Below are 14,901 nucleotides of genomic sequence, written 5' to 3'. Positions count from 1 at the left end.
CTTGTTGAGCTTCTTTGACCCGTGTCTTGGGGTAAAGCTTCTCTAAGATGAAATAACATACCTTGGGTGGTGGTGTTAATCTTGATCCACAATGTTGATGTAGTTCATTTGTAGCACCACTTGTAATTGGAGTTCATCTACCTACATGAGTTAGCCTTGCAAGGAATAGCACTTGTGTATCCAAAATGACAATCATGAACTTTGATATAGGAATTTTGTCAAAGGATATATTTGAAGGGTTTCAAGCTTCCTTGTCTTCAACCACCGTAATGTAGAGACTTGGTGATGTAGAGATTGCTCAAGATTGAGTGAGTTGCAATCTCGTAGATTTAGTTTCCTTCAAGTACCTACAAGGGTTAGATAACATGCAAGGGTGCAAATATATTCAAGATATGTGACTATCATCATAAGAGAAATATCAAGGATTAGTCATAGGCTTATGTCTTGCATGTATCCAAATGGAGTTCCTACTCCAAGTTTGAAGCATCAATGATGTTCAATTCACCTCTCAACCCGCAAAACACTTTCTCATCAAGTGGTTTAGTGAATATATCCGCCAATTGCTTTTCGGTACGAACATGCTTAAGGTTAATATCACTCTTAGCAACGTGATCTCGAATGAAATGATGACGAACTTCAATGTGCTTAGTTTGAGAATGTTGCATGGGATTGTGAGCAATCTTAATAGCACTTTCATTGTCACAAAGCAAAGGAACATGTTTCACATATATCCCATAATCTTTAAGAGTTTGGGTCATTCAAAGTAATTGAGCACAACATGAACCGGCGGCAATGTATTCCGCTTCGGCGGTGGATAAGGATATCGAGTTTTGTTTCTTGGAGGACCAAGACACAAGAGATCTACCAAGAAATTGACAAGTACCCGAAGTGGACTTTCTATCAACCTTGTCTCCGGCATAGTCCGAATCGGAGTAGCCAACAAGATCAAAAGAAGACCTTTTAGGATACCAAATGCCAAAATTTGGTGTATGTATTAAGTATCTCACTATCCTTTTCACAGCCTTAAGATGACATTCTTTAGGGACCGCTTGATATCGTGCACACATGCACACACTTGGCATAATATCGGGACGAGAGGCACATAGATATAATAATGAACCAATCATAGAGCGGTAAACCTTTTGATCAACGGGTTCACCATCTTTAGTCAAGTCAAGATGTCCACTAGTAGGCATGGGTGTACTCATACCTTTGCATTCTTGTATATTGAACTTCTTGAACAAGTCCTTGGTATACTTCGTCTGAGAGACAAAGGTACCTTTCTTAGTTTGCTTGATTTGCAAACCAAGAAAGAACTTGAGCTCACTCATCATAGACATCTCAAACTTCTCCGACATAAGCTTTCCAAACTTCTCACTAAAATGAGGGTTAGTTGATCCAAATATAATATCATCAACGTAAATTTGGCACACAAATAATTCTCCATTAACCCTTTTAGTGAAAAGAGTAGAATCAATTTTTCCAATCTCAAAGCCTTTTTCAATAAGGAACTTGGTCAAGCATTTATACCATGCTTTAGGAGCTTGTTTAAGACCATAAAGAGCTTTGTGAAGTTTGTAAACATGATTGGATTTCTTAGGATTAACAAAGCCGGGAGGTTGTTTAACATAAACTTTCTCCTCAATTTCACCATTTGGAAAAGCACTTTTAATGTCCATTTGGTATAATGTGATATCATGGTGATTAGCATAGGCAAGTAAGATGCGAATGGACTTAAGTCTAGCAACGGGGGCATATGTCTCACCATAGTCCATACCTTCGACTTGAGTGTAGCCTGGGCGACGAGACGTGCTTTGTTGCGAACTACTTGTCCATCTTCATCTTGCTTGTTGCGAAACACCCATTTGGTACCGATGATGTTGTGGTTGTTGTCGGGCTTCTCGACCAATGTCCACACTTGGTTTCTCTCAAAGTTGTGTAGTTCTTCATGCATGGCATTTATCCAATCCAGATCTTCCAATGCTTCTTCAACCTTCATGGGTTCAATGCTAGAGATGAATGAATAGTGTTCACAAAAATTAGCCAAACGAGATTTAGAGCGAGTGATTCTTCCGGTTTGGATATCATTGTAGATTTGCTTGACGGGATGGTCTCTAGCGACTCTTGCTCGAACTCGTGAGAGCGTTTGCTTTGATCGGGGTGGAACATCTTCTTCATCATCTCATTCTTCTTCTTGGCCTTCTTTATTGTTGACGTTGTCGTTCTCTCGTCGTGGTGGAGAAGGAGGTTGATCCGGTTCATCTTGGTGTAATTCCTTGTTCTCTTCATCTTGGTGTGTCCCACTTGTGGATGCTTCCATATCAACTCTTTATTCACCTTGTTGTGAGGTAGAAGCTTCCACTTGGACAGACGATGTACTCTCCTTCACCTCCGTTAGACGGACCTTGCCAAAAGACAAGTCTTGGATTGCTTCCGAAGGGTCTTTGTCTCCTACATCAATTGGCAATTGCTCTACTTGCGAGCATCAAACTTCACATCTACCGTCTCTTCAACCTTTCGGGTGAAATTGTTGTAGACACGGTAAGTGTGAGAGTTTGAGCCATAACCAAGTAGGAAACCTTCATGAGATTTGGGAGCGAATTTAGAACGACGATGCTTATCAAGAATGTAGCACTTTGAGCCGAATACTCGAAAGTATCCAACTTGGGGTTTGTTACTGGTGAGGAGCTCGTATGCCGTCTTGCCGAGTAGCTTGTGAAGATACAAGCGATTTGTTGCATGACAAGCTGTCTCAACCGCTTCCGCCCAAAAGTGTTTTGGCGTCTTGTATTCATCAAGCATCGTTCTTGCCATTTCGATGAGTGTCCGGTTCTTCCTCTCAACAACTCCATTTTATTGAGGTGTGTACGTAGCCGAGAACTCATGTGAGATCCCTTCTTCGTCAAGAAAGGTGTCCACATTGACGTTCTTGAACTCCGTTTCATTGTCGCTGCGAACCTTCTTGATCTTCACTTCAAATTGATTTTGGATCTTCCTAGCAAAGTTCTTGGAGACCTTTTGGACCTGCGATTTATCATCGAGAAAGAGCACCCACGTAAATCTTGAAAAATCATCAACTATAACTAGACCAAATGAGTTTCCACCAAGACTTTTGTAGGCGTTGGGACCAAAGAGATCCATATGAAGTAGCTCGACCGGTCTTCTCATGGTCATGATGTTCTTCACGGGGTGGCTTCCTCCAACCTATTTTCCTGCTTGGCAAGCGCTGCAAAGTCTATCCTTATCAAATATGACATCTTTAACACCAAGGATATGATCACCTTTAATAAGCTTGTCAAGGTTTCGCATGCCCACATGACCTAACCGTCTATGCCACAACCAGCCTTTGGAAGATTAGGGCTAGTTTGGTTCGTATCCTCAACATAGTGCCTGAGAAAAACCAGTGCCTGGCTTGGGCCTGAGATGTTGGTCTTTTCTTGCCTGGCCAGGCTATTTTTTGGTGTACGTGTTTGGATTGTGACCTCGCCTGGTAGCACTAATTAAAAGTATTGGGCAGCGTCTGGTCCCATCTCGTTTTCTATAACTTGGATTAGGATCCAGGCTGCCGGCCAGGCGCGAGAACTGGGACGCCTGGCACAGGCTAACGACCCTGCCTGGGTCAAAAAATATCTTTTTCTTTTTCTTTTTTTCACTAGACCAGGCTAATCACTCTCCCAGGGACAACCAGACCAGGCACACTGCAATTCTTCAGGCCACCAACTAAACAACTTCCAGGCAGGTTTCAGGCATGCTTCAGGCCAGGCAAAACATCTCCAGGAAACGATCCAAACATGCCATTAGCAATTAAGTAAGTTCTAGGTTGAGCCTTTTTAGTGAAATCAACAATGTATAGATCATCTCTACGTATGCCGGTAAAGACCATTTTATGATTATCTCTATAAAACACTTGGCAATCTACTTTGGTAAATAGGACATTGAAACCAAAGTCAGCTAGTCTAGAAACAGAAAGCAGATTATAGCCAAGAGATTCAACGAGCATGACATTTTGTATGGAGCTATCGTGTGAGATGACCAACTTACCGAGGCGAACCATCTTACCCCTTGAGTTATCACCAAAAGTGACATACTTTTGAGGGCCGTCGTTTTCAGCAAGCTCACGAAACATATCTTTATCTCCGGTCATGTGATCGGTACATCCACTATCAAGGACCCATTCCTTTCCTCCTGCCATGTATCCGCGAAGATTTGCCGTAAGACCAAAGTGTCTCATTGCATCATCAAGATCACAGTCACTATCCTCATCCTCATCATAGTATCCATGTTCAACATCATCATGTGGTGGATTAATTCCTAGAGAGGGTGATTCATTAGATAAATGATTTTGACAATGATCATCTTTATGAATTCTAATAGCTTCGGAAATAATATTGCTAATAATTCCAACATCTCCTTTGGCACGCATAAGATTTGTAAGCTCAAATAGACAATCACCAAACTTAGGATCATTGGAATTCATCTTACTCAAGGTAATAGACTTATGAAGAATCTCATCTAGATTTTGCAAGGAATAGTTTGGAAATCTTTCCTCAAGAAATATCCATGTAGTGTAGGCACAATTAAGAGTAGGCAAGCAACCCATCAAGTTTTTAGGCAAACCTCTAGTGATAAGATTAACAGTTCTAAGATTGCGAATCATGTCAATGGACTCATCAAGAGTAGGGTGCATAGGATCAACATGAGGTGCACAAGGGCTAGTAATGTACTTGTTCAAATGATATTCATTGAAAATCACAAGCATCTCATTTTTTCACTCATGAAAGTACTCTCCATCAAGTATAGGCACTCTATGTCTAAGACTCCCCAAAGTAGACTCATCCATCTTCCTCCAATGGTGTTTAAACCAAAGCAATGGAGACCAAAGCTCTGATACCAGTTGAAAGGATCGAGAAGAGGTGTCTAGAGGGGGGTGAATAGACCCTCAACACACAAAGTTGGCAGTTTTTAAGTTTTTCAAGTTGAGGTGAAGTTTAAGCACAAGTTTAACCATTCACAATACATATCAAGCAAGCATGCAAAGAGTATATGGGCAGCGGAAAGTAAAGCATGCAACTTGCAAGAAAGTAAAGGGATGGGACTGGAGTGTGCAAACGCAATTGGAGACAATGAGATTTTTGGCGTGGTTCTGGTAGGTGGTGCTATCTTACATCCACGTTGATGGAGGCTTCAACCCACGAAGGGTAACGGTTGCGCGAGTCCACGGAGGGCTCCACCCACGAAGGGTCCATGAAGAAGCAAACCTTGTCTATCCCACCATGGCCATCGCCCACGAAGGACTTGCCTCACTAGGGTAGATCTTCACGAAGTAGGCGATCTCCTTGCCCGTACAAACTCCTTGGTTCAACTCCATAATCTTGACAGAGGCTCTCAAGTGACACCTAACCAATCTAGGAGACACCACTCTCCAAAAGGTAATAGATGGTGTGTTGTTGATGAACTCCTTGCTCTTGTGCTTCAAATGATAGTCTCCCCAACACTCAACTCTCTCTCATAGGATTGGATTTGGTGGAAAGATGATTTGAGTGGAAAGCAACTTGGGGAAGGCTAGAGATCAAGATTCATATGGTTGGATTGGAATATCTTGGTCTCAACACATGAGTAGGTGGTTCTCTCTCAAAAAATGAATGTTGGAAGCGTAGGCATGTTCTGATGGCTTTCCTCACGAATGAGGAGAGGGTGGAGGGGTATATATAGCCTCCACACAAAATCTAACCGTTACACACGATTCACCAAACTCGGTGGGACCAAATCAGAAAACTCTGTCGGACTGATTTAGTTCATAATGTGACCGTTAGACATTTCGGTGGGACCGGTATGATCAACTCGGTGGAACCGATGTGCAAGGGTTAGGGTAAAACCTCATCTCAGTTTGACCGATTACACAACTCGGTGGGACCGATTTGGTAATAAGCAAAACAGAGAGTTGGTCAGGCAAACTCGGTGTGACCGATTACATATTCTCGGTGAGACCGAAAATATTGTAATAGATAACAGGGAGTTTGCAAGCCCATCTCGGTGAGACCGAGATCCCATCGGTTAGACCGAAGTGACTAGGGTTTCTGACAGTGGCTATGTCAACTAAACTCGGTGGCGTCGGATGGATCAAATCGGTGGGGCCGAGTTTGACTTTTGGTTTGGGACATATGTGGATATGAGAAAGTGGTTGAGGGCTTTGGAGCATATCAGTAAGCACTTTGAGCAAGCAAGCCATTAAGCAACACATCATCCCCTTTTAATAGTATTGGCTTTCCTATGGACTCAATGTAATCTTGGATCACTGAAATGGAAAATGTAGAGTCTTGAACTTTAGAGCTTGAGCCAATCCTTTGTCCTTAGCATCTTGAAGGGGTTCCACATCCTCTTGTCCATGCCACTCCACCGTTGGACTTATCTGAAATACACTAGATAGAAGTATTAGTCCAACAAAAGATATGTTGACATTAATTACCAAAATCACCCAGGGAGTATTTGTGCTTTCACATTTCTCGCCAGTGTATACTTCAGTACCATGATGATATTTTGAATCCTTGTTTAAATTATAGATGTTCCACTGAAAAATATTAAACAAGTAAAAAACTTACCTATTGGTTACATTATTATATGTTTGTTTGCATCGTAATTGAATATAACATAAGTTTTGATGGATGAACAATTGCAGGCTGGTGCTCTTGTGCAAGTTTACACTGATGGTACTGTCCTGGTAACGCATGGCGGGGTTGAGATGGGACAGGGTTTACACACAAAGATAGCCCAAGTTGCCGCCTCATCACTAGATATCCCTCTAAACTGTGTATTTATCTCAGAGACAAGTACCGATAAGGTGAGATTTGGAACCCATGCCTGGTAAGGGGGGCCAACAAGTCTCCCTCTACACAAGATATATTTACTTTTTTTAATTATACTATTTGTGTTAGCAACGATGGGATGATCATGTATTTCATGTGTTTAGGTTCCAAATGCTTCACCAACAGCAGCCTCTGCCAGTTCGGATTTGTATGGTGCTGCAGTTTTGGATGCTTGTCAGCAAATAAAGGCTCGGATGGAACCCATTGCTAGTAGGGGGAATCATAAGTCCTTCGCTGAGGTAATTCTACCAATATCCTATTCTGTGTCTTTGAGTAGTTGGGCAACATTATTGGTTCTTGCTTGAAGAATCTTGGTGAACCTGTATGAATTCATTATTTTATTTCTGAGACAACTAAATATGATCAATACTGTCATTATGCTATGTTGACACCTTGTAATGCTTACTACCTGGTTATGCTATCGTAGCAATCCTTCGGTCATGGCTCTTTCCATTTGTACAATGCATTATATCTAATGATACTGCCGGTGTATAGGCCTAGTGTTGGGACTTGGGACCAACAACTGGGTAACCAGTACAGGACTACAGGTAATGTACCAATCTTTGGACTAGTAAAACCATCGGGAGTCAGTGTAATGGAGTGTAAGCACGGAAAATAGTTTGTAACGTCTGTATCATCAAGTATGAAAAAGATCCGTGATATGCATCTGCTGAACGCTGCTCTTCGCATTTGCTGGTCCTGGCTTGCGCGCATCGACAGTGACCATCCGTGGGTAGGTTTGTAGGTTCCCATCTCCTCCGATGATGCTCCATTATTCCATTCTTCCACGATATGCACTGGTGGTGACGGATTGGTGGCTATATTCTGGAAGGACCGATGGATAAAATGGAGCCTCTGCTGTTGACATTGCTCCAGAGATCGTCACTGCAGTTAATCTTCCTGGCAGCAGGCTTGGAGGTGTTGCCGATGGAACGGAAGCACCAATCATCAGAGTTGTGCTCCTTAGGCGCAGGAGAGGCGAAATGCAGTCCGAAGTGCAGCAAGCAGTCTGTCCCTACACACCGTGCGAATGAGCAGTTCACTACTAGGTGCAAAGCCGTCTCCAGATGCATGCGACAGAGAGAGCAGATAGGGCTGTGGGGCATCCCTGCTTGAGGAGCACGTTGGCGGTGTCGCATCTTCTTGACATCTATTGACTTTTAACTCTGAAAATAAAATTGGTAAAGAGGTGTTACAAAGTGCGCTTGACGTTGTAACTCCATCTAGCCACTTAAAATCATCCTTTCCCCTCTGTGAAATCCCTTGAAACCCTCAGTCCCTCACCTTGATCGCCAAGCACCAAAGACTGTTGATTTCTAACCCAAATATATGTTCTCTCACCATATTGTAGAATTTTGTGTGCTTCCCTAGCATACTATGCCTGCATTTTGTGAGAGTGCTTACTGCCACGAAGTTGCCACCTCCAGGATTGCAGTATACAACCCATTTCTTTGCTGTAGGTACTGAATTTCTCCTTCATCTGAGGAAGTGGCAGTGATGTCATATTTGCCCTGTACTGACATTTGACAGCTCACAACTAGGGCTGACAATAAGTCGAGCTCTAGCTCTCCCCCTTTGAGATTGTGTTTGATAAAAAATCGACAAAAGTGAGTGTGCCATCGAAAGAATAGTGTTCACTTATGTGAAATATAAATCGTTTGGTAAAGGTTAAGCTGAACTTGACAAGTTGTCAAAATTAGGGATATACATCTAAGCGAACCCTGTTAGGCTATTCAAACTTTGTAGAATCACAATTTTGAGTCCATGCTCTGGGTTGTAGCTTGAGCCAAGATGATCCCCATAGCTTCTCTGAGCTCAAGCTTTTTGGTGCCTCTGTCGCCAGCTGTGAGCATGTGAGTATTCTTCTAGATTGATTGATGCAGCTGGCTTGGTGATGCTTCCTGCTATTCACACATAACCTAGGAGTATGTTTATGGATAGTTAACTTAATTCAAAAACATTGTATTATAACTGTAAAAAAATTAGCAGTCCAATTAATTTTGGTATGGCCTTTTATCTTCTGTTTTTCAGTTAGCTCAAGCATGCTACATGGAACGGGTAGATCTTTCTGCTCATGGGTTTTATATCACCCCTGATATCGGGTTTGACTGGATTGCTGGCAAGGGGAGTCCATTTAATTATTTCACCTATGGAGCCGCATTTGCAGAAGTTGAGATTGACACCCTAACTGGGGATTTCCACACAAGGACAGCTGATATTGTCATGGATCTCGGCTATTCGATTAATCCAGCAATTGATATTGGCCAGGTATGTTTACAGGATATGATGGATTAGGATTCTGGAGCAGTGATATCCTCTCCCTTTTTTTTTGTATTGTTCTTCAGCTTCGATGCGTTATTTCAGATCGAAGGAGCTTTCATCCAAGGTTTGGGTTGGGCTGCCATGGAAGAGTTAAAATGGGGGGACGACAACCACAAGTGGATTCGACCTGGACACCTTTTTACTTGTGGTCCTGGCTCTTACAAAATACCCTCTGTAAATGATATACCTCTCAATTTCAAGGTTTCACTATTGAAGGTAAGTTCCCAATATATAAACGCATTATGTCTTCAAGGTGTGTAGGGGGATATTAGACCTGGTTGAAGAAGTTGGATTCAAAATATTACAACGGAAAAGTGATATTTTGTACTGCAATATTAGAAGTGAGCTGCTACAACATCAGTTCGTTGAACATATCTGGCATTGTTATACACATACTGTAACATGCTCACCAGATCTCGCAAGAAATGCTCGCTGAAACTACTGAGAAATCATTTTAAAATGAAACCAGACATCGGTTAACCAGTCCTATACTAACCGTAGCAGTTAATTGTTGCTATTCTGCCTTATGTTGCCTTTGGTGTTTAAATGTAACCCTGTGCATGCTACATAGCTAATTCATCATCGAATCATGGTAACTAGGATCTGGAAAGAATTAATGCTTTTTATCTAAAGGAAAGGCAATTGATACCTGACAGGATGGGTCTCCTACCATTCCAGAGGCCATAGGCATTCCAGAGCACATATTAACTTCCTAGCTGTCATCTCACAAGGCACTCCTGAACTGTGTTGTTCGGGAAGGCATGTATTTATATTCACTTGCCTGCTGTCTCTTGATTAACCTGCATGTTATTCTCTTCACTGCAGGGTGTTCCAAATCCAAGGGCCATACACTCATCCAAGGCTGTAGGAGAGCCACCGTTCTTCCTCGCTTCCGCCGTCTTGTTTGCGATAAAAGACGCGATCGCGGCGGCTAGGGCGGAGGAGGGCCATCTCGACTGGTTCCCCCTCGACAACCCGGCAACGCCTGAAAGGATAAGGATGGCGTGTGTTGACTCCATTACGAAGAAATTTGCGAGTGTGTATTACCGTCCCAAGCTTAGTGTATAGTGGTTACTGCCAGATTAGCCGATACATGCAGCGTAAATGTGTACCTGTTATGTGGTGTACTATACTGTACAGTCCTGAGCCGCTCTGTGCACGATAAAAGTACAGATGATGTGTCGATATAGGATTACGAATACCACATACTGAAAATAACTTGTACTGGTCCAGCAAAAAAGAAAAAACTGCACTGGGGGTACGAGCAAAAACAATTAGTTTGAATTTTTGGGTTCATTTCTGCCAGGGAAAATTTGGAAGGCCACTGCATTTAGTGTTCAATTTTGAAATAACCACTGCCTTTTTTCACAAGAAAGCACCAAGATTGTGTAATAATTTTTTAAATAGCACCGATATGGCATAAGCACACTTTGACATCATTTCTAGCCGGTGGGGTCTACTGTCACCTGTCAGGCTGAGGTGGCATCAAAGTCCCACGGCGTTCATCAAGCCGTACAGCTGTATTGCTGGCAAAGGAAGTTGAGTTCCAAGGAACCATTCTGGAGTCGGACTGCAAGACGGTGGTGAGCAAGCTCAACTCAGAAGAGTAAGGACCGATCGATCCTCGGTCCGGTGGTTGAAGACGTGAAGGGCCTGCTCCAAACTTTTCTCGAGTCTAATGTTAGGTTCGCAGGGAGGCGAATTTTGTCACCCATAAAGGCCATATAATAATAATTTAGGTTTGCCGGAACGAGCCGTGGAAAACCTCCAGAATTACTGTCGATGTTTTGTACTCCCACCGGTCCTTTTTACTTTTTATATATAAATTATTTGAAATCAAACTTTGTAAAGTTTGATCATATTTATATAAAAATATATTAACATTTATAATGTTAAATTTATACAATATGAAAACGGTTAGGAATAAGCAACTTGTATTCCCATGAGGCCATGTGGGAGCAGAGACGAACTGACTCAGAATATGAACCGGATAAGAGATATTCGGACGAGTGACAGCTAGATAGACAAGACTGCTAACAAGATGACGATAACGTGTTGGGTCAGGCAGGGGATCACCATCAGTATCACGAAGGTGAACATTGAGCTCCATGGGAGTCTCAAGAATGCGATCGTCAGTAAGAGCAGCACGATCAAGAAGATCCTGGATATACTTTTCCTGGGATATGAAAAAGCCATCAGAGGTAAAAGAGATTTCAATCCCAAGAAAGTAGCAAAGATGTCCAAGATCAGACATAAGAAACTGCTCACTAAGAGGGGCCTTTTCATCCCCAATGATGATCATGTCATCAACATAGAGAAGAAGAAGAGTTCGACCACGAGGAGAAAGGTGAATAAACAATGCTGGATCATGAGACTGGCTGAAAAACCAGCGGCAGTCACCACAGAGGCAAAACGCTCAAACCAAGCACGGGGGCTTGCTTAAGGCCATAGGGAGAGCGACGAAGACGACATAACATGCCATCAGGAATAGAATACCCAGGTGGTGGCTGCATGTACACCTCCTCACGCAGCTCACCATTAAAAAACACATTCTTAACATCAAGCTGAGATATACACCAGTGGCGTGCAGAGGCCACAACGAGAAGTGTACAAACAGTGGTCATATGGGCCACAGGAGTAAAAGTCTCGTCATAATCACGACCATGCTCCTGCTGAAAACCACGAGCCACACGACAAGCTTTGTGACGCTCAAGAGAACCATCGGAGCGAGTCTTAACCTTGTAGACCCACTTACAAGTGATGGGACGGACTCCGGAAGGAAGGGAAACAAGATCCCACGTACCAGTGCGTTCAAGAGCAACAATCTCCTCTGCCATCGCAAACTGCCATTCAGGATGAACAACAGCCTGACGATAAGAAGTCGGCTCAAGAACAGCAGCACCAGCGGTGGGAAATCCAAAGCGATCAACAGGCGGACAAGGACGAGAACGCAAGCCATAAGTAGGCTGAGATGAGGATGACGACACATCCAAAGAGGCATCCACAGGACGTGAACGACGAGCGTAACACTGAGGAAAAGATGGAACAATGGAAGGAGGAATCACCAAGGTAGAATCGGGGGGTGGCGACGAAGAAGTCACCAGAGATGAAGGTGTAGAATCCGATGACATGCTAGGCGAGGAGACCATGGAAGATGGTAAATCGACTAGAGGTGGAGAAGCAGAGGGAGCAGAACGAATAGGCAAAGGCTCGATGGGGGTGATAGGTGAGTCAGGAAAGGTGAGCAAAGAGATATCTTCCACTGAAAAGGTTTAGGAAGATGGGCGTGGGTAGAAGGGACGAGACTCATCAAAAGTCACGTCTCGAGAGATACGCATCCGACGACCGATAGGATCCAAACAACGATAGCCCTTATGCTCATCAATGTAGCCTAAGAAGACACACTCAACAGACTAAGCGGTCAGTTTGGTGCGTTCACGAGGGGCAAGAAGAACATAGCAAACACAACCAAACAAGCGAAGCATCGAATAATCGGGAGAACGATCAAAAAGACGCTCGAAAGGAACACCACCCTGTAGAGCAGCGGAAGGCTGTAGATTGATGAGATAGGTGGAGGTGGAGACGGCCTCAGCCCAAAAATGAGGTGTGAGAGAGGCAGCAATCATCAATGCACGAGCCGTCTCAAGAAGATGACGATGCTTTCGCTCAGCAACACCATTCTGAGCAAGAGCACCAGGACAAGAGAATTGAGAGAGAGTTCCTTGCTCAGCAAGAACACCACGCAACATCTTAGAGATATACTCGCCAGTGGATTCAGCATGAAACACACGAATGAGTGAAGAGAACTGAGTATGAACCATGGCAGCAAAACGCTTATAAATAGACAACACCTCACTACGAGAAGTCATGAAATAAAGCCATGTGTAACGAGAGAAATCATCTATGAAAATAATAAAGTATTTATGACCACCTTTCGAAGCGAAGGGAGCCAGACCCCATACATCAGAATGGACTAAATCGAAAGGACGCTTAGACACTAACTCACTATGTGAATATGGTACTGAATTTGCTTGCCAAGACGACAACCCTGATACTCTAAAGAGACATCTCCTAAGATAGACCCCAGAAGACCTCGACGAACTAAAGACGACAAACGAGAACCACACAGATGACCAAGTCGATGATGCCACTGCTGGAAAGAACCAGTAGCGGAGGCGACTGAAGCGGAGGAACTGGCGATAGTGGTGGCAGCGAAAGGAACATGAAGCCAGTCCAACTCCCAAAGACCCTGAGAATCACGGCAGCGAGGACCAGCCCCAACCAGAGTGTGCGTGCGACGGTCCTGGACAGAACAAGAGTCAACGTCAAGGATGACGCGACAACTAGAATCAGTAAGTTGACCCACAGAAAACAGATTCATGGTAAGTCGAGGAACATGAGCAACATCAGGAACAGAATAAGGAGTGGTAAGATTGCCTCTACTAGCGACAGAAAGAGGAGTACCATCAGCAGTGAGGACATGAACAGGAGAATTAAGCGAGCGAAGAGAGGACAAAGTGGAAGAATGAGAAGACATATGAAAAGAAGCTCCAGAGTCCAGAACCCATTGGGATGTACCTGACTGTGTGGAGGGTGGTTGCTCAGTGCGGGAAGCATCAGTCCCAGAACCAGCAGTACCCGTTGAGGAAGAACCTGAAGCCGCGAGTAGACGCTTAAGTCTCAGAATATCCTGATCAGTCAAAGCGATGGCTGAAGCTGTCGAGGTAGATGACGAAGTCTCTGAAGATGATAAGCGTGCCTTGCACATGTGTTTCCTCTTCGTGTAGCACTGTGATACGTCCATTTTGCATCATGCTTTTATATTGATATTTACTGCATTATGGACTGTTATTACACGTTATGTCACAATACTTATGGCTATTCTCTCTTATTTTACAAGGTTTACATAAAGAGGGAGAATGCCGGCAGCTGGGATTCTGGGCTGGAAAAGGAGCAAATATTTGATACGTATCCGTCATATCTACTTTTCCAAAGACTTTTGCCCTTGTTTTGGACTCTAACTTGCATGATTTGAATGAAACTAACCCGGACTGACGCTGTTTTCAGTAGAACTGCCATGGTGTTATTTTTGTGCAGAAATAAAAGTTCTCGGAATGACCTGAAAATCCACGGAGCAACTTTTCAGAATAAATAAAAAATACCGGCGAAATAATCAGCGTCAGGGGGCCCACACCCTATCCACGAGGGTGGTGTTGGGGAACGTTGCAGAAAATAAAATTTTTCTACGCTTCACCAAGATCAATCTATGGAGTCATCTAGCAACGAGAGAGAGGAGTGCATCTACATACTCTTGTAGATCACGAGCGGAAGCGTTCAAGAGAACGGGGTTGAGGGAGTCGTACTCGTCGTGATCCAAATCACCGAAGATCCTAGTGCTGAACGGACAGCACCTCCGCGTTCAACACATGTATGGTTGGGGAAGACATCTCCTCCTTCTTGATCCAGCAAGGGGGAAGGAGAGGTTGATGGAGATCCAGCAGCACGACGACGTGGTGGTGGAAGTAGCGGCGATCTCGGCAGGGCTTCGCCAAGCTCAACGAGAGGGAGAGGTGGTACATGGGGAGAGGGAGGCGCCAGGGACTAGGGTGCGGCTGCCCTCCCTCCCCCCTCTTTATATAGGGGCCCTAGGGGGGCGCCACCCCCTAGAGATCTAATCTCAAGGGGGAGGGGGGCTAGGGGGGGGGACTTGCCCCCC

At 43.9% G+C, this 14,901-nt stretch overlaps 1 protein-coding gene across 2 annotated transcripts in view; it reads left to right on the top strand.

Moving 5' to 3' along the window:
• Positions 1 to 10,456, top strand: part of LOC123125438 (xanthine dehydrogenase) — a 28,845-nt gene extending 18,389 nt beyond the window's left edge. For both annotated transcript variants that reach the window (XM_044545934.1, XM_044545940.1), the window contains 5 exons: positions 6,677 to 6,838; positions 6,968 to 7,102; positions 8,895 to 9,131; positions 9,228 to 9,401; positions 10,011 to 10,456. In XM_044545934.1, the coding sequence (XP_044401869.1) occupies positions 6,677 to 6,838; positions 6,968 to 7,102; positions 8,895 to 9,131; positions 9,228 to 9,401; positions 10,011 to 10,253 (951 nt within the window). In that variant the 3' untranslated portion in view covers positions 10,254 to 10,456. The remainder of the gene's footprint in view (positions 1 to 6,676; positions 6,839 to 6,967; positions 7,103 to 8,894; positions 9,132 to 9,227; positions 9,402 to 10,010) is intronic.
• The last annotated feature ends 4,445 nt before the right edge of the window (positions 10,457 to 14,901 follow it).

Source organism: Triticum aestivum, chromosome 1B (assembly GCF_018294505.1).
Source record: "Triticum aestivum cultivar Chinese Spring chromosome 1B, IWGSC CS RefSeq v2.1, whole genome shotgun sequence".
Taxonomy (NCBI): domain Eukaryota; kingdom Viridiplantae; phylum Streptophyta; class Magnoliopsida; order Poales; family Poaceae; genus Triticum; species Triticum aestivum.
This window is presented reverse-complemented; position numbering and strand designations above follow the sequence as displayed.